Source organism: Lipophrys pholis (genome assembly GCF_963383615.2).
Source record: "Lipophrys pholis genome assembly, chromosome: 6".
In the NCBI taxonomy this organism is placed as follows: Eukaryota; Metazoa; Chordata; class Actinopteri; order Blenniiformes; family Blenniidae; genus Lipophrys; species Lipophrys pholis.
In genome coordinates this window covers 20,648,651-20,668,745 of record NC_137629.1, presented here as the reverse complement: position 1 = coordinate 20,668,745, position 20,095 = coordinate 20,648,651, and the positions used below count along the sequence as shown (strand labels likewise).

The 20,095-nt window shown below is 43.1% G+C and overlaps 1 protein-coding gene across 7 annotated transcripts in view; it reads left to right on the top strand.

Moving 5' to 3' along the window:
• The first annotated feature begins 4,641 nt into the window (after window positions 1-4,641).
• The window catches only part of ablim3 (actin binding LIM protein family, member 3), a 45,989-nt gene continuing 30,535 nt past the window's right edge, over window positions 4,642-20,095 (top strand). For 6 of the 7 annotated variants that reach the window (XR_013935415.1, XR_013935416.1, XR_013935417.1 and 3 more), the window contains exons 1-2: window positions 4,665-5,115; window positions 13,711-13,845. Coding sequence is in view for 2 of the 7 variants with exons in the window: in XM_080465481.1 (XP_080321607.1) it covers window positions 5,103-5,115; window positions 13,711-13,845 (148 nt within the window). In the remaining 5 variants the exon portion in view is untranslated. Of the gene's footprint in view, window positions 5,116-13,710; window positions 13,846-20,095 lie in introns of all 7 variants that reach the window. The other variant, XR_013935414.1, reaches the window with a different exon arrangement.

The window sequence follows — 20,095 nt, the reverse complement described above, 5'->3', positions numbered from 1 at the left end:
TAACGCCTTAACACAGTCCTGCCGGCTGAGCCACATACAAATCTGTCTGCATTCCACAAAATGCTCTGTGATCCCTGGAAATGTGAAGTATTCACCCCCGTGTGCTGCATGAAAATGCACAGAACGAGCTATAACAGCAGCAACCCTGTGTCATCGCTTTCTGGGTCACTTCCACATGTGTGTAAAGGTTCATTCCTCTGGCCCCACTGGCCAGCAGTACTTTGCTTTGTAAATATCTTTTTTTTTTTTCCACCCGTGCTTAGTTAAATATAAACTCTGGAGCAGATTTAGTATCCTCAGCCCTCAGTACACCATAACAAAGTCACCCTGAACACAGAATATCAGGCCTGAACTGCACATGTGATCATGCAATTTGCTCTGCCTGGCTGCAGGACACAGACCATTTCCTCTGCTCTGTTTGCAAAAGTGTGCGTGTCTGAGACTGAGAGGGAATGTGGGTGTGCTAAACAGCAACACATTGGAAATAGACAGGAATGGTCAGATTGCACTGCAGCACCACGGGGCTGGGTGGTACATTGTGTGTGTGAGTGAACTTTACTCTAGGCGGACAAAGGGCAACAATTGGTAGCCTTAGTGGAGAATGTAGTACACGGCTGATCAGTGTGACTGATAGTGGACGCATGGCCTCAGCATGGTTAACAAACAAAAGACACATTACCTCTACTAGAAAAAAACATGATTTAGTAGAAACAATTCAGCCATGCATGAGGATGCAGGAGAATTAGGATCATGTCTCAGTCATGTGTTCAGCAGCTCATATAAAGCTCTGCTGACAGTGGCAGAGTTACTTGGCCCGGCACACCGCGAGCAATGTCGACCGTATGGCTTGTTCCAGTGAGAAAACACATGAAGGGATGTTTGCCTCTGTTGTCAATCAGAGGGCAGCGGCGCCTTGGCGGACAGTGACAATGCGGCGCTGACCTGACGGCCTCCTGCACTGCTGCCTTCAGTGCACAGGAAGGCCAGCTTCCTGTTTTTCTGCCCCATCAGTTTGGAGGACAAAAGCACAATCGCAGGATTGACACAAAAGCCACAATCCGCACCCGGCACATGTCGCGTCCTGACAGTGTTCACCTACATACCGCAACACACACACACACACACACACACACACCTCTAGATGATGGCTAATTTGAGTAAATCATTATCCATGAAGGCAGTAATGAGAAGTTGAACGGCACACGTGCAACCTCAGGGGAATCTAGGACACTGTGAGCACTCAGACCTAATCGTGGAGGCATATTGTTTTAGGTCAGAGTTTGTTTTATAAGTGAGGGATGAGCACCCCCTACTTCTTCTACCATGCTGTTTTCTCTTTCACAAAGTAGTAATTTATGCTTGGTTTTCTAGTGTTTTTTTTCTTCCACATTTCACAAGTTGGTTATTGAATGACTAATTAATGGTTAATTGATGGCTAATAATGGTTAAACTTGACCTCTTAAAGGCTTTTAATCTCAAATATTTAGTAAGTCTCTATAGAAGACTGCAACTGCTGCAACTCTTGCAAGTGGTTTTACGCGAAAGCTTGTTGTAGTCATTCTGATTATTTCTATCAAACTTACAATATGTTAAGTGCCAAGATTAGAGAGAATTACTGGATCATGAGCTGTGCCCCCCAACGGCAAACACGTTTGCCATGCAGGCAAATATGTTTCTTTGTTTTTGATCATTTGTAATTCATATCTTGCTCAATTTTACAAAGCACCACAATCAGACTGAGCCAGACTCTTGGAGGGAGTAAAAGAGGTATTAAAATAAACATTGAACATCTCGTGCAACTGTGGAGCAAAGAGGTTAGTGTGTGAGAGAGAGTGATAAAAAGAGAGACAGATTAGATAGATTAGATGGACAGCTAGATAGATAGAGGGAGCGAGACGGACAGAGAGAGAGAGAGATACAGAGAGAGATACAGAGAGAGGTGGCGCCTCTCACATCCCCTCATTGTCCAGCTCTACAACCAGTGTTTCCTCCGGACACAGACAGACAGGGCATTTCATTAGGTTCATATAAACAGAACACACACACACAACTCAATACACACAAAGTACAATACAATTCTCATCCATTTTATAAGTATGTGTATTTGAATCTATCAATCAAAATTCTTATAGTAGCCAAGGTAATTAACTTTGTACATTAAGTTGGATCTCATCTATAAAGTTGGAGATCAGTTTATAGAAATATGATTATAGGACAAAATGGCAGTTCTTTGTTAAACATTTTCCTGTAAATATTATTTGTAATCCATCAACGAGTCTTATCAGTTTTCTCTGTCATGTGGTTGTATTTTCAGCCCTAATAGTTTCTATTTCATTGTGTACAGATGGGTGTTTCACCATTAGATGGAGATCTTTCCACATGGATGTATTGAACACAACACTGAGCCATGAATACATGGCATGTATTTGAGCTGTAGTGTGCGGCTTAACTTAACACTGGACAGTTAGTTAAGGCACATTTAACCTGTTTTCTTTAGCAGTGGTTTAACAAATAATCCAATTAAACTAATTTGCTGACGTCGATTATCCAGAAGAGGGCGGTGTCACAACAGTTTTAGTAACAAGCCCAACCCAGCACTGCAAAATCTACCGAGTCCCTCTAATAAAGGTTTCCTGGACTCATTCCATCGATGTGTCTCGTGTTACATCTCACATACCCTCAATAGGAGATAGGTGTTGATTTACACTCTTCTGCCAAGTTTTTTCCCCCCACAATAAAATACAAATGCGGTAGATTTTTATCTTTACTTGTCCTCACCTGGAGTTAAAAATGTATGACGACTGAGGACTTTAGAAGATTCCTCACTTCTTGAGGTGTGATGGAGGCTTCAGTGTCCCCAAAGCCTCCAGAGCAGCCCAGAGTGACGTCGCCCACCTAACAGGAGCAATCAAGTTGCCCATGAAATCACACAGCAATACAGGAAATGGCAATCACTTTACTTTCATAATAAAAAGAAAAAAAAATAGTACTGTGCCGCCTTCCGTTTTATTTATTTATTTATTCTTTTACGGAATTGAATTTTTGATAACTGTGCAGCCATGATTGAGTCTGCCTCAACTCCATCCACCTTAAATATCAGCTTTATCCCACGACTGCGATCCACATCGGGCAAAAATATGGAAACTCCACCTCACACATGTCATCATTTCATTGAATACAATTTAAAGCAGTGGGTTTACTAAATTAATTGTGTTGTGATTTTGGGGATGAATCAAAGTATTTGTTGAAACCGTATATATTCATATGAAGACCTGCAAATGCCAATAGAAAATCTACACATTGGAAGAGGTATTTGCTGTGATATGACAGAGCAAAGCACTGAACCACCTACCCCAGCAGGTAATTTGAAAAGAAAGAAATGAACTTTAACAGTGATGATTGACGAATAATGCATTCACTTGTCACATTTCTGAACATATTTGTATTTTGGTACAATCTGAGACACTTTTGACTTTATAGGGTGGTTTTACTCATGCTAATCTAATAAGGACTTGAGTAGCAAAATCGGCTTTATTTTATGGAATATGATACTGAGGTCAATCAACAAAATGGTGAATATTCATCATCGTGATTCAAATTGAACTGAATGAAAATATGGACTATGCAACTTTGTACATGCTTCCTGATTCAATGGTTAAAGCTAGATTTATGGGTTGTTTTCCCCCTATTTGGCTTAACATAGAAAAAAAATTCTAACCCAGAAGATGCTGAAAGGAAAAAATACCCAGCTATGATATGGAACTATTATAAAGGAAGAGCATTGTTCAGAAAAAAGACTGAACAACAATCATCTTGGCTTAGTAGAGGTTACGTTTGTGCTAGCGATGACAAAACAAATGTTTCAAACAAAATGTATCACTGCTTTTACTCATTTTACTGATATGAACAGATAGATTGTGCTCAGGTAAGCTTTCTCAAGTCAAGGTGTTGATTTGGACATCAAACAAGCTGTAATTATCAAACAGCCAGATCACAGCTATGCTCATATTCAGGTAGATTGGTATTACAGCACTCCTTCTCATATGATACAACCTATTTTGTATTTTTTTTTTTTTATCTCATTCCCCTTTATTCCTACTTCCATACTATAATGTAACTCTATAATGTGTTCCATCTTCTCTCTTTATCCAGCTTGGGGTCGCTGAGCTTTGGAGGTGATACCAGCTGACAATAGGTGAAAGCAGGATGCACCAGAGACAGACACATACTTTCACCAAGAATCAATTTAGGGGCCCCAATTAGCCTCAAATGCATGGTTTTAGGATTGAAAACATATGCATAGGAAGAATATGCAAACTCTATACAGACAGGCCTGACACATATAATGTTCTCTTCACATGGCGAGATTTCAAACCGTTACACTCTTCCTATGTTTTATTGATTCTTTGCATGTTGAGGAGGCTATAATCAAACATGAATGTATGTTCGTTTTCTGTCAATATAAAAAACCCGATCCGTGTACAAATTTATGAACACCTGAAATCCAGCCTGCGCCAATCAATTAAGATTAGGAGGCTGGGGTTTTTTGTTGTTGTTGTTTTTTGCAGTTTTATTCTGAAAGCACGCCCCGGAATGTGTCGTGGGTGCGGTGCTTTGACGCGTCAGAGGCGCACGCTGAAAGCGCACGGTGGCAAGGCTGGGGCGCGCGTCAGAGGCGCACGCTGAAGGCGCACGGTGGCACGGCTGGGGAGCGCGGCGGAGCAGGAATCAGCCCGGAGCGATAATGTGAAGGTGGAATCCGAGTGAGCAGCGTTGTATTGTCCCTGGCCTCTCCTACCCTGACGGCACGCAGCGAGGAAGAGCAGCCCCAGTCGGGATCTTAAATCTAATTACGGGAATTATCCACGCGTCTGTGTATTTACCCACATTGATGTGCCTGTGTCCACCTTCTCGTTAATTGGCTGGACGCGGTGTTGCTGAGAGCGAGGAGGGAGCATCATTTGCGTTTGTTGGATATTTAATTTTTTTAATCACTCAAATTTCGGTGAAGTAAAGTGGCCAGTGAAGATCCCCCCCTCGCGCTTGATGGGATTATTTTTCAACGAAAACGCTTTGTTTTGGATGAGAACACATTGGGCACCATGAGTTCCAGTGGTAAGTCCTTTCTTGTGCGCTGAGTGAAAAGGCGGGTGCAGACAGAACTGACAGACTTTAAGTCAGTATACTTTTTGTATTGACAAAATAAAGAAATTATTAAAAATTTAAAAATGAAGGAATCAACATTTTCCCTCATGCATGTCATCCAGGTAAATAAAACAAGACTGATGTGAGAACCTCTGTGCTAATCCCTTATAATAGACTTCTTAGAGCATGTCCACAGAGGATATAGCTCTGTAGAGCTAAATATATCAAGAGGTCAAAGTGCCAATAGCCCTGAGTTCACACACAGAGGAGCATTTTTAAGATTCTTCATCCACATACAACAGCTGTAGCACCTCATAATACTCCTTCACCCTTTCACTCTTTCATCTCCTGCTATCCCTTCCTCCTCAACCCATTTATACTTAGTTTCCACAGTTTTTGCCTCCAGGTGAGAGACCCCCTGTTCTCACACTTTCATGGTAAGATCAGGGAGCTCATGACTTGGAGGTTTCCGACCTGTCCGCTCGCTGGTCTCCTGCTCTTTTGTGAGGAAGCACATGAAAAACAAATCTGACAGCCCTCGGGCTCCTGTCATGCTCGTCCTGGAAGCGCCTTGGGACGGCCATGATGCTAAGCTGACCTTGTATCAGCTGACTCTGACCCTGATCCTCTCTCAGCTGAATCAGGGCTTTCCCTGTGTGGCTGCAGGGTCAGCTGTGTGAGCATGTGCGCTCAGTTGCATGCCTCTCCCCCTGCTTTGTTGTGTTTACAAGTTATCACCGGTTGATTCAGATCAGACTGTGGAGATCTCAAGGTTAACTCCGAGAGACCATTTGCTCCCTGTCCCTTTGCTGTCACTGGAGCCAGTTGGAGTTGATGTGCACCAGGTGCTCTGAGAAGTGATGGTGTCAGGCGCTTCCTGTCCGCCCTCCGGTATAACGGCATCATTCATGATCTGGCCTGTCATTGTGTGACTACATTATTCATCCAGCTCTCCCAACTCTTTGGTACTTAGCCTTCGTCTTACTGCCACAAGTAGTGGTGTGGTTTCCCCGAGAAGTTGACTTCAATTCTTTTGTTTAGCTTTGAAATGCTTCTTTTCTCAGCTGACACAGAGGGGAGGAGGAGCGCACGCAGCCAACGTGTGCAGTGTTGTCACAATGTTTTTTGTTTTAAAAGCATGTGCACAACCTGAACAACCTGTCAACATGTGTGTGTGTGTGTATGTGTGTGTGTGTGTGTGTGAAGCTATGCATGTCTTCATTTAACTGTGTGTGGGTGTGTGCGTGCATGTGTGTGTCAGCTCTGTCACAGCTGGTCGATGGTGATGTGACATGTGTCTGTACTCTTGCTGGAGGCATCGAAACTCAGCAGGCGCCTGAGCTGAGGAAAGAACATCTTCCATCCTCTCCCCTTTCCTGCATTCAGTCCGATTGCCACCGCACCCCCCCACCCCCACCCCACCACACCCAACCTACCACCCACCCAGCGACACCCCTCATTCACCCCTTATGCCCCCCTTCCAGTCTCTCAAGGTTTGGACATGAATGGGCCTGTTAGCCTGTGCTGTGTGCACTGTTTTCCCGCTGCAGTGGGTGTGAGTGCCCAGAGGTCATCGACACACACAAAGTAATTACACACAGCTCTGACTGTCTGTCTTCATCTTCCAGCCCTTCTATCTCTCATGGTCACCGGCTTGAGTGTGTGGCCGCGGGGCGACTCTTATTTTCTGCCTGGCTGGCACACTGTGGGTACAGCAGGTCACTGTTTGATGAAGAGAGCCTTTTCTTTTAAATACACAGGCAGAAGAAAACAATAAGATAATATCTAATAATTAGAATGATAGATTCCCGGATGCCCATACAGCATGGGACGTCTACAGTTTGTCGGTTCCTGGGGAGTGATAAAACACATGTTGATCAATACACTGATCATTGAGCTCAGGGACCTGGGGAAGAGTCTGCAGAGTCGTACATCACAGGCTGACACTACTCACCTTCTCCCCCCGCCTCGACTTTCTCTGCACAGTTCTCAGGTATCAGACAAGACACATTCGAAAGGCATGGACCAATTTATCACAGCGTGATATTTCCAATTGACTGCCCTGGCTTTTTAAAGGTTGCGGTGGATCGGCTACAGTTTTATGAAAGACATTTAAGGATAGATATCGATACAGATGATCCTAAGATATTTCATCTGTTCTGTTTGTTTGTAAAGGTTTGACAAAAATATTCATGGTTTTTCACCAATAGTTCTTCAAAGGTGTAGAAAAGCATTGTGTTTTCTCCACATATTCCATATCCACTCTGCTTGTGAGTCGCTGGTTTCCACTGTCTGTGTTGTTTTAGTTGGTTAGGTTTCAGCTTGAGTGTAAACATAAGTCTATTAAAGGCCTGTTAGTGGGATTTTGGATTATCTTCATCCATGCAGAGCACCCGCTTCTTCAGGGTGAGAGAACTGGGGGAAATGCTTCAGGAAATGCTTTCCATCCACCCATCTCTGATACCACTTCATCCAACTCTGAGCCAAGTCCAGATGACGTGGGGTGCATCGTCACAAGGCAAACACAGAAAGAGACAAACACGGAGGAAGCTTAAGAGTCATCAATTAATTAGCTTCACACGCATTTTCTGTGAAATGTTGGGGGAAAAAACAAGCGCACCCAGAGAAAAACCAGCCATGCACAGGGAAAGCCTGGAAACGCCAACACAGAAAAACTTCTAGGCCAAACCATGAGGCGAGAGAGCCTTTATTATCTTAATTATCTGTCATTACATCACTGTACAGCTTAATTCATTGATTGACTTTAAATCGATAAAATAATATGGACATCATCATTGATTTAGAAACGACGGGCATACAACATAAAATTTCATGACACGTCTATTCGTTCACTCAATTTAATAATTTCATAAACACACAGACAATACATAGCATACGTTCACTGGCAGACAACTTTACAATTACAATTTAGGCTTTGGGAGCTGTTTGTGGTGGCGTCAACTATCACAGGTGGAGCGTGAGGCAGGCTTTGCCTGCGCTGATGTCGTCAAAATTTGGAACAGAAAAGCAATAAAAAAAAATCTCAAATTGACTTCAGCTTCTTGATAGGAACCACTGCGCAAACAAACTGTGGCCTTCACTCATGCATAAGTCATATTTGGAAGCAGATAAAAGATTTTGTGCCGTTTTGCTCTCAGCTCCACTTTCCACATTTAATGGGAAGAATCAGTTGGAATAAGCCTACACGGACGTAGGGGGGGTGGATTTTATATATAATTCCTTCCCCTCTGCCTCATCTGCTGAACTGTCCAAACCGGAGCCAAACACCATTTATCCCTCCTGATGCCAGACGCCTTAGTTCAATAGCACAAAGAACAGGGGTGGGAGACAAAGATGCACATATGCAAACACATATTCTCGGATGGGCCGATGAATAGTCATGCACAATTGCGGAGGACTGGTATACGTTTACAGGTCAGAATAAAGTTAAGCACATGTTTCTGTTGTTAGATTTAGTTGACGACACCATACGCTTCACTGACAATAAAGCCACTGTATCGTTCAGGCAGAATAGAAACAGTAGTTTTGTTTTCAACTCTTCAGATAAGCAATATGGTTTCCGTTATTTTTCTTTAGACAAATACAATTATGAGTCTGCTGCTTCAGCTCAGAGCATGGCCATGTCCTCGAGGATGTTGTATCAGTGACCTTGGCTTCTGGTGCAGAATTGAGTGATCATTCAGTCTGTCAGCAGCAATCTGACCCTTCTCCCTCTCTGTAGAGTGACAGCATGTTGGTGATACTACTGGACGCCATCATAGCTGTGATGGACGCCCAAGGCCCAAGGTCCTGACGGAGATACATGGACATAAAGTGATGGGATAGAGGGACCCGACCACTGGCTACATTAGCCCAGAGAGAGAAAAGCCATTGATGTAGCTTCAAGCAATAACATAAGCTGATTATAAGAAACACTTACATAAAGTCAACATTAAACATGTGAGACGTTAACAGGTAACAGGCAACAGGCTCTAGAAGTTTGCACATGGTTGAACATTGGATGCTGGATTAAAATGTATATTTTTGCAGTTTGTGTTGACAGACGTTTTGACCGAATCATCCTCGTCGACGTTCCCTATTTCATTAATTTATTTAAAACTTATTACAAATGGTGTGGTCATCAGTAACTGGCAAGTGGAAACGTCCCAAACTGAGAATTTCCCACTTGTTTAAGTTTCAGGCTTTGGAGTACTACAAGAGGAAATTCTGACGTGTAGCAGTTTTGGTGAAAGTTAAGACATGTACTGTATTTCCCTGCACAAACTGTTATTAATATTATTTGGGCTCAGACTCATAAACATAAATAATGACACTTCCTCCACTTCCATAAAACAATTACTATATATGTTAACAGCAGAAATGTAACATGACTATAAAGGCAAATGTGCATAAATGTAGTGTGAAAATAAATTGAGCTTCATTTCATCCCCCTTCTTGGTTGATGTCACTGAGGTTTAGCTTGTTTGTCTCTTTTATGGACTCTGACAGCAGCAATAAAGCAGCACTGCTGGAGGTCCTCCATGTTGTTATTGTCATGTTGTCACTTTAAACTGGGAAATGGGACTGTTCCAAATGGTAAATATCCCTGCTTGTGCCTTGGAATTTACATCATGATTAAAAGTATAAAAGGCTTTCATGTTTCTTCTGCGGATGTCAAGAAAAGAAAAAAACCCATGTGTCGAAAATCATAGGATACCAGTCTTTCTGGAGGGGTGTCAATATTTTTGGATTTAATGACACATACACGTAAAAAAAGTAAACTACAATTTGAAAAAACTCACCTGTTGTGTCTGTGAACGGTGTAGCTGAAGTTTGTCTTGTGCATAAATTCTAGAAGTCAAAGGTAAGACTTTGTCAGCCCGTGATGGATTGGACATTACTCCTCAGAGATCTGTTGGTAAACTGAGTAGAAACACTGCGGTGTCAAACTTTTGTGTCGTATTTTTCAAAAATGTGCAAAAAACAAAACCCTCAGGTGTGATCACATGACTTTAGATTGTTTACATTAATAACAAAACAGTTAGGATGTGAATCTCTCGCCAAACAAGCACCTTACATGATGCAATTCAAGTTAATTTCTTTAATGTATAGCTTTGAAATGCATTCCCATGTCTGAAACTGAATAAAATATGATAGCTGATGATAATAGCCTTGTTAGAAAAATCTACACAAGATTTTGAAAAACGTACAAAGCATCACATCTTTTCCTTTAATAATTCATGGTAACTTCATAAGATCTTTGCTTCTCTTTGATCCTTCCCCTTTTTCTCTCATCACCAACAATCTCCAAACACCCCTTGTGACTGAGCTCCGAGTGCGTTCTTCCTCAGGGCTGTCAGGTCAGGGGCAGAAATAGCGGCATGCTCTGGGTCCCTCGGGGACGCTGTCAGCCTCTCTGACCGCGGCCGTGTTGTTATCACCTGTCTGCCCGAGGCTGGACCTCCCGGGGGTTCTCTCTGCTGATTTGGAGTTGGTGGATTACACCTGTAGTCTCATCATTGGAAGAGTGACTCAACATCTCGACACGGGAAAAGGTTGGAAGGCTGTCGGAAAGCCTCGTAATGGGTTTTGGACGGGGTGGTGGTAGGAGAGTGAACGCACTGACACAATTAGACTGTGTTGCATAATGCTACAGCTCCTGAGCTGATTGGGTACCTGCACACTTTGGTTTCTCAGCTTATCTGGTATGCACGTTCAACAGGTTTATTAAACGCATCACGCATTAACCCCCCCCCCCCCCCCCCCCCCCCCCCGAAAATGCCCGATATCTGCATATGATTTACATTTGTAGTTATAATTTGCATTCCCCACCTTGCTCAGTTTTGATATCTAATTTTTTTGTACAGGTTTCCCAGTCTGGGCTGTAAAAACACGTTTTATTGTGCCAGTGGTTTCTTTTGGCCCAGTTTCAGAAGGTCAGCATTGTAAATGAATGCCCTGTGTCTTTTCAACAGGTCCTGGCACAGACCTGCATGTAATACCATTAGGTCCCATTATCTTTCACTCACACCTGATGAATCTGTGCTGCTCATTTGGTTTTACATTAATAAAAAAAACACTTCCAAGGGAGTGTCCTTATATGAACCAGTGATTGGGCACTTATCTGGCGGAGCAGTTGTTCCCAGTGGTGCTGCCAGCATTGTGAGGCACACAATGAAGTGACACAGACTGAAGTGTGGGAGATGGGGAGTGGGGGAAAAATAATCACGCTTGCATATTTCTAGTTCCCACTCTCTTATCCCAAACAGGAAAATAAACATCTAGTCACATGCATGCTTTCTCTCCTACACCCATGAATTCATGACCATACATACTCACCCACACCCAATGTGGGTTTTAGAGCTGGTAAAGATTGCTCATGCTTGCAGATACACAGGGCTGTTAAAACTTTTTAGGTTCATGCAAGTTCTTAAGGATTCAACCAGTGAAATAGTATTGAAAGCTCTGTCACGCCAGCCCATAACCTGCTGCTGCTGTGACAGAAACAGCAAAGTCCCTCAGTCAGCAGTTCAGGTTCCTCTGCCATCATACCCCTTCCAGTAAATCTAGGACTACTCGTGCTGTTTGACGAAGACAGAGTTAAATAGGAGACTGAAATATAAGCTCTTCAGACAGTCTTAGTATTGACACTCTAGATGATATTCAAGTCTCTGCATGTGAATCCATGAGAATCTGTTTTTATCCTGGAGGAGGAGATGGACCTTTAAAAAGTCTCTAATAACCCAAGAGGTTTAGACACATTCCTCACTTCTTCAAGATGCAATTAATGTATCATTTTTAACTTTAATCTCAAGATGCCTTTTTTTTTTTTTCAGTACTTGTTAACGCTTTATGCAAGAACTCGCTTTTTTCTGACTCTGTGAGATAGCTGTCCGACTCGGAGTCTGTCATGCAAGCTAATGTGCAGAATAAGGTAAGCGGATCCATCCGCTTTCTTAACTTGCGTGTGTGTGTTTATATACTGTACATACTGTATGTGTGTGCACGTGTGTGTGTCTGTGTTTGTGTCATCCTACATGGCTGTCTGAAAAATCTAGACAGTGGGAGAGAAAGCCTGGAGCTTACCCAGCTTACAGTACATAGGTGTCAGACCTCACAGTTTCAGAATAAGCGTTGAAAGAGCTTCACAGTGATCTTATTGTGTGAAGTGCGCCGAGTAGCACAGTCTGAAGAGTAGTCAATCCTCAGTCTGGTGATGGATTGATACAGGCAGACCTTTGAATGTGTTAAAGCAGCTTTTTAAAGCTTAAAGAACGTCCTGACAAAGTTATTTCTATATGTCAGCTATATTATATTGTCATATTTTTAGTTGAATCAGATGAATGTTTTCACATCTGGACTGAACTGTGAAACACTGGTGTAAATTCCTGCCTCACGTCAAGAATATCCAGGTTTGAGTCCCCACTTGGCTGCATTTCTATGCAGACTTTGCGTGTTCTTACTGTGTGTACATTGGTTTTCTTCTGGTTCACAGTTCTCCCCCCCCCCACAGTCTGAAAACATACATGTGACATTTATTTGTGACTCTAAATTGCCCATCTGTGTGAATGTGTGTGTATGACTGACAGTATCACTGTGTTTTCCCTGTGTACTCTGTCCTCACCCATAATCAACTGGGAATGACTAATTACATCTGACTTCACTTTTGGGTTGTGATTTAAGCTTTGCTGGTGATAAGGGTGACAGGCTTTTGCATTTAAAGAACCAACACCTTCAGATCAGACTGACCGGGAACACTTAACATTTTTTGAGAAGGTGTCTTAAGGTCTTTCTTACAGCAACTTGTGTGCGAGGTTCAAGATGGGCTAGTGTTTCACACTCTAGATTTACAATAAGAAGATTCCCATGCATTATATTGACAGTTCTTCCTGCGCTTGCATGGGTTTTCTCCTGGCACTCTTCCCACTTCCAAAAAACAAGTTTTTGAGGTGAATTGGTGATTGTAACATTAACTGCAGGTGTAAGTGTGTGGTTGTTTGTCTCTCTGTGTTTGCCTTGTGATGGATGGATGGATGGATGGATGGATGGATGGATGGATGGATGGATGGATGGATGGATGGATGGATGGATGGATGGATGGATGAACGGACAGACAGACGAACGGTTATTAGTTGTATTCGGCTTGTTTTCTTTCTGTTTTCTGTATCAATGTTATAACAAAATGCTTAATATTTGAATGCACAACATTTTCACAACACGATTCATGTGATTCAAAGTAAATTAACTTTGTATTTGAGAAATCTGTGTAATTGTGCATTCAGTGTCACTGCCGGACATACAACTATACTGTCAGACATACAAATGTTCATTAGACTAGGCTGGCTAGTCTAACTAAATAGTGGAGAGCTCAGGTATTTAAATTCTTTGTCTGTCACACAAGGTTTCATATGCTTAAAATGCAGACACTTGAAAGTAGAAAGGCCTTACTGAATTAGGATTAGGTGCAGACCACCCATTTGGTAAAACAATGGGTCAATTACGCCTCAAAGTTCAAATATAGATAGTTTCAATCTATTTTAAATGTCTTTTTTCTGTCCTCCGCAGCTTATCACCAAGGCTCAACAGGCAGTGAACGAAGCTCTGGACCAATCCGATGCCAACGATGTCGAGAAGTATGCAAAGGAGAGGTTGTCCGAGTACAAGAGACCCACTTCCATGTCAAGTGCTTCACGTGCACCGGTAAGAAACAAACACCTGATGCATTACAACGCTACACAGCCAGCGTGAGAGCAGGAAAAACAAAACAAAAACAGCTGTAATGACGGAGCGAGCAGGTGTTGTTTCCCACAATCCGCTTGGCTTGGATGGTAAAGGTAAAGGATTTCCCAGAGTAGGGAAGAAGCAAGACATCTATCTTGGTCACATCCTTGCTTCCCTGTACACACACACACACACTCACGCGCACACACACACACACACACACACACACACACACACACACACACACACACACACACACACACACACACACACACACACACACACACACACACACACACACACACACACACCCCTGCACATACATCCATCTCCCAGTGCACATGCTGAGTGCTACTATTAGCCCACGGTGGGGATTGGAACGGATCAGAGGTGCCTTGCAGGGGACTTAGGCTCCTGCTATGGTAGCTTGTTATTGCACTGGAAACTTGGAGGGGATTTCACTTTGGTTGTACACTGGCGTAATGAGACTGACTTAACTAGCTTTACAGTACTACGCGTGGGCTCAAGTGACCTACAGTAAAGAGGTGACATAATCACACAACCTGTTAGAGGAGAGACATTCTGCAATACTTTCTACTTTTACATGATGCGTTTAAAGACAGAGAAAAACTTTATTGAAAAACTAAGTTTTTTCTGTGTTTTTGCTTAAATTGGCCACATGTTGTTGTAGACTGTGTATGCAAATGTTCATTTAAAAAGGGTACTTTGCAAAGATAAGGCGTAAACATTTCCTTGATTTCTTTGACTGAGCAAAATTGCACTGACGCTTTAAAATGTTTGCAGAGTTTAACGCACATCTCATAGGGGCTTGTGACAATCACCGATCTGTGCATGTGGAATGAGAAATCAGAGAGCCAGATAATGTGATGTGTCATGTTGCTGTGCGGCTCGGAGCGTGTGTGTCAGAATTATGTTAATAGTTCTTACCTCGAAACCCAAGTCAGTTAGTCATGGGCTGTTCAGTCACTTTTAGTGGAATATTCAATATGGTGATACTGCAAAATTCCAGAGCGAAATAACTGTTGAATTGAAGTTAGGCTCGCACAATATGAGGCAAATGCGTAATTAGATTATTTGATATTGCAATTCTGATAATACATTTGTGATAATTGTATAAATTAGATACATACTGGTCCCTCCCAGCTAAAAACCAGCTGAGACTCCATGTGATTGGTGTAAACCCATGACCGATCATCAATGATACCATCTGACAGTCAAAGTTTGATTCGGCGACTGCTTGCTACAGTATTATGACAGTTTAATCTTCATGGCCACTGAACAGCCTGCACGTGATCAACGCTATTTATATATTTGTCTGTATAGAGGTCAAACCAACATTTCAACTTAAAACTAGACACTCGAGCCATGTGAGTTGTGCGATCTGTTGTACCATCAATAGGTAAAAAAAAAAAAAAAAAAAAAATTGATTCTCACATGGGGAATTTCTACACTGCTTGAGAGAGGTGACGGAGCTGTGCGAGTTTTGCATATTTCTCCCTGAGCCGCGCTGCACTGCCCTTACAGCACCCAGATGCACTACAGGAGATAAACTCACTGAAAGCGAACCATTGGAGAGTTGTTGCTACGTGCTCCCTGTGTGTGTGACTGGTACACACATGAAAACACACGCCGCTCGCGCACACATGCACAGACGCGCTTGTGCATTTGAGCACGCGCATCCATACATGCGTGCACGCTCGCTGTGGTTGTGAGGGGTTGCTGTGGCAACGGTGTAAAGGGGCACCCAGGCCCTGGTTGGTGGATATTCTCAGCATCTCTATGGTGCTATTAACCAATAGGAAGGCTCGACTCTGTGCCCCAGAGAAAAAGGGGGGAGCACGCGCGCGAGCAGCAAAGAGACGAAGCGGGGGGATGGGGTGCCGTTTGTGTCGCCTAAACATTACATCATCACTGTAGTACCAGTCTGATTCTCGCTCTCTCCTCTTCTTTTGCCTTCTCCCCCACAGCAGCTGCGCAGTAATGGAAAGCTGTCATTGATTGCATCACGTTAGTTCACCTATCCAACGACCCTCTGCTCTCATGTTCCACAGACTTCTCTTCCCGTGAGGCAGCACAGCACTATTGTGTGGTCAAACTTGGCCACATCCCTGCCCCATCATGTGCCGTCCTGTATGGGCTTCTGCAGATCCAGCAGTTTCCTAAAGCTTTTGTTGTTCAGTGTATGAGCCCCCCCACACACACACACACACACACATAAACACGCTCTATGTTCCTTTGAACTCCAGAAGCTTTATTTTTTTTCTCAGTTTGAGTTTTTGGCTTCTGGTTTTTGTTAGGTTTTTTTTTGAAAATGTTCCCGGGTTAGATTTAGCAAATTTCTTTCACTGAATCGCAAATATTTCTCTCCCATTTCCTTGCTGCCTGTTCGATGATCTTCTTTCCCCATGTTCCCTCTCTTTCTTTTCCTTTCCCTCTCTTTCTGTTCCTGATGACAGTCACTCAAGCATGAAATCAATTTCTCATCTTGGGACAGGATGACATTGGCATGCGGGGAGTGCGATTTGGTGGCTAATGGCTAAACTGTATTATGCCATTGCTTCGCAGTGACAATCTGCTGCCAGCAGCCAGTTGCTTTATCTATCACATGTGTTTATGGAGTCAGTGATTGGCTTGTGTTTCAACATTTGATTTAGTTCTTTGCTGAGCATTTTTATGTCAGATGCAGCTTATCCATCAAAGTTATTGGCCTTCAACAGTGTTATTACGTCTGCCTCTTCCAAACCTGTGATAGAAAATCTTAGTTATCATCCCCTTTCCTTTTTTTTTTTTAATGATATCCTCCTTTTCTCTCCATATTCCAGTCGACTTTTTTTTTCTTCCCAAAAGGGCTGACTTTACCCAAATGGAGAAACCCTTGGAGTGACTTTCATCCACAATCTTGTGGCATGTAAAAATACATATAGCCACGACATCCATCATTTTACCCTCCTTCTGTCTTTGCCCACAGTTTATAAAGCCACATTACCTTCTGGATGCCACATTATCATAATTCCCCACTCATGCATTAGTCAGAGGAGGAACGGATCACTAATCATGTGCATTTAACCTCTCATTTGAACCTATTATACTGGAGCTGATTATGGCATGAAGGAGCAGTCATGCTATCAGCTCAATAAAGAAGTCTGGAAAATGCTGAAGACAGATAGATTGATGCATCAGCTCCAGACAAATAGAAGACGGTCTATAGATTTGCATTGTGTGGCTCCCATGGCATCTGTCAGTGTAGCAGTGAGTTGTGGTGTTTCTGCTCGATGTGGTGTTGTATTACCGGACAATATGCTGATTTTTGCATACTGCCCCAATGACATAGTGACCACATTTATCCAGCCACCAAAGCATAATTGGTCCTCTTCATTTTCCAACAAAAACAGCAGAGCCTGTGAGTGGCACGAGCGCAAAGCTCACTCGCACACGAATTGCATGCAAAGGCAAAATATTTGTGGGTTTTCCCATGCCGCCAACTCAGATGCTAACAAAGAACCAGGAGGCTGAGCAGAGGAACAGAAAGACACAAACACAGTGACATTTGCACAAAAACTGCTCATAGAGTCGTCTTGATGAGAACAGTAGATTTACACAGACAGTTCAGATGAATACTTGACTGTTCTCCTAATGCTCTGTTTGAAGCTGTTAGTCTCACTGGGGTTATTATAAAATTGCAGCATGTTTGGTTGTTTCTCTGCAGACGTGTCTCAGTCAGCCCAGCCTCCCCTTGGATGCCATTAGCCTCCATCACTCAACCTCTGGGTTAAAAACATCAGCCTACTCTACTGTACTATAGCTCCGTGTTGGCAAGGGAGAGGCTGTGCTATAGGGGAAAGTCTCTGAGAAATACAAGAAGTAACAACAAATGCGTGGAAATAAAGATAAAATGAAATAAAAGGTTATGAGGAGAAACAGAGTGAGAGAAATGGGCAGGGAAAAAAATACGTAGAGGGTTACAAAGAAGGGGAGCTTTCTGTAGCTATAGCAACCACTGGTAGGCTGGTCCAATCACCACACTGGTACATGGTTGCTAGGGAGAGATTTTGGTGGAGGGTGAAGAGAGCATGGCAGGAAGCAGCGTTTTTCCCTGACAACTCTTCTGGATTCGGGATGGATGACAGGGATTATTCCTCTGCATGATTCTTCCAAACGTCAGCGTCCTGGGGGGGTCTTCTCACAGCGTGGTCGTGTCTGTTGTCTCTATGACTGTGTGTGTGTGTGTGTGTGTGTGTGTGTGTGTGTGTGTGTGTGTGTGTGTGTGTGTGTGTGTGTGTGTGTGTGTGTGTGTGTGTGTGTGTGTCACCTGCCGAGGAGAGAGCAAGTCTGTCCAAAAGGGATATCTGTGTTGTTAGACAAACACACACACATACTCGCAAATACACTAAAGCACTGCATGGTCTTCACAGGGAATACAGCATTTTTATGGCTTATTATAAAACCTCATCTCGAGGAGCGCGTTGTGTGTGCAGTGTGCATGCGTGTGTGTCAGTGATCTCATTCACGCCTATTTTCCCCTCAGCTGAGTCTCTTATCAGCCCTCAGAGGGTTAAAAGCTGAAGGCTTAAGCAGCAGGGTTGGTCTGCTGGTATGAAGGGACTCCATTGGGCAACCATCTGTCTCCATCGTTCCTGAAGCCAAATATGAGGGGAATCCTGTCACTCATGCATGATTTCTCCCTGCTTCAGCCTTCGGCTGCCTGCCCCCCTGTCCTCTTGTCCATTTTAGTGACAACATCTCCTTCTGCTTTTTGTCATGGTTTTCTCCAGCCAAGCCTGCAGGATGGCTTTAGGGATGGTAGCATTGGTCAAACACTTTGCCCTCTTTGCTTGATTTCATTATTTTGTACAGACAATACGGTGATCATTCTGAAAACCAGCCTAAAATTGGGTAGTTTTCCCTTTTTGCAGCTGCAACATCCCTGACTCTTCCAAGACTCCAGACCTCAGAAGGGAGTGTTGTGGAATCTCAAGCAAAGACGTTAGCAGATCCTTTAAATCCTGGAAGTTGTGATGTGGGGGTTATGGGACCATTTGCACCAATGGTTCACCAAATTCCTCTCTTTTGACCACTTTTGATAGATGGGCGCCACTGCAGACCAGAAACACGTCACATGAGCTGCAATTTCAGAGATGCTCAGATGCAGTTTTTAAGCCATCACAATTTGGCCCTTGCCAATCTTGGAACAAATCCTTTCTTTTGTGTTTGTAAGACATCAGCTTTGAGGACAAAATGTTTACTTACTGGCTCGTATATCCCACCCACCATGACAAAGAGATAATAAGTGTCTTTTTTTTATTTTACTCTAAGTGGTCATAATGTTATGGCTTGTCAATGTGAATGGCCTGCAGTGAATGAACCACACGGACTTTGTTTTATTTTGTTGATTCGGTTTTTTTCTTCACATTTAACTTCTTCTGACTTTGGCTGTCCCTTTTCTCTGTTATAACCTTATTTTATTGAGAAACACCCTTATCAGCTCAGATTTAAAAAATCCAGCTGTAAATTATTTCATTGCTCACATACGGACACACACTACTAAATTGTGAAAATGACATTCACATCTGTAGATCATGATGTTTGAATAGTCCCTGCAAGTCTGTTATCTGGCTTTAGGCTTTAAGCTTGACGCTTGAAGCGCAGCGCCTCACAGAGCGCCTAGTGTGGCAACAGACTTTTGTTTCACCCCTCTTCCTGTCCGTCCGTCTGACTGCTTCGTCTCCAACCCAAGGATTTTGGCACAACTTGAGAAAACACATTACTTACTCTTGAAGTGTTTCCCACTGTCAGAGAGGCTCAGATCCGGGGGGGGGGGGGACAGGGAGAGGGGAGAGCAGCCCAGTGTCAGTAGCACAGATGTGGGGGTGAATAGGTGAGCACTTCTCCTGATCTGACTTGCTAGTACCGTATTACATACATAACCCTTTGCTCACATGTCTGGGTCTGCCCCGGACATGGAAAAAAATGTTTTAAATTAGCATAATCTTGACAGTAACACTAAAACAATTAGTCTCTGCAGTGGGGGTAGTTTGATATATTGCACCAAGTGTGTTCATTTACTTAATAGCACATTATGAGGACCTAACAGTTGCATAATGAGCCGAGAGACAAGGCACAGTGAGGACTGTAGAGGGATTGAAGAGGGAACAGAGACCCGGTGAAATAAAGGCGAGGTTGCATTGAAACGCAACTCTCGTGGCGAGAA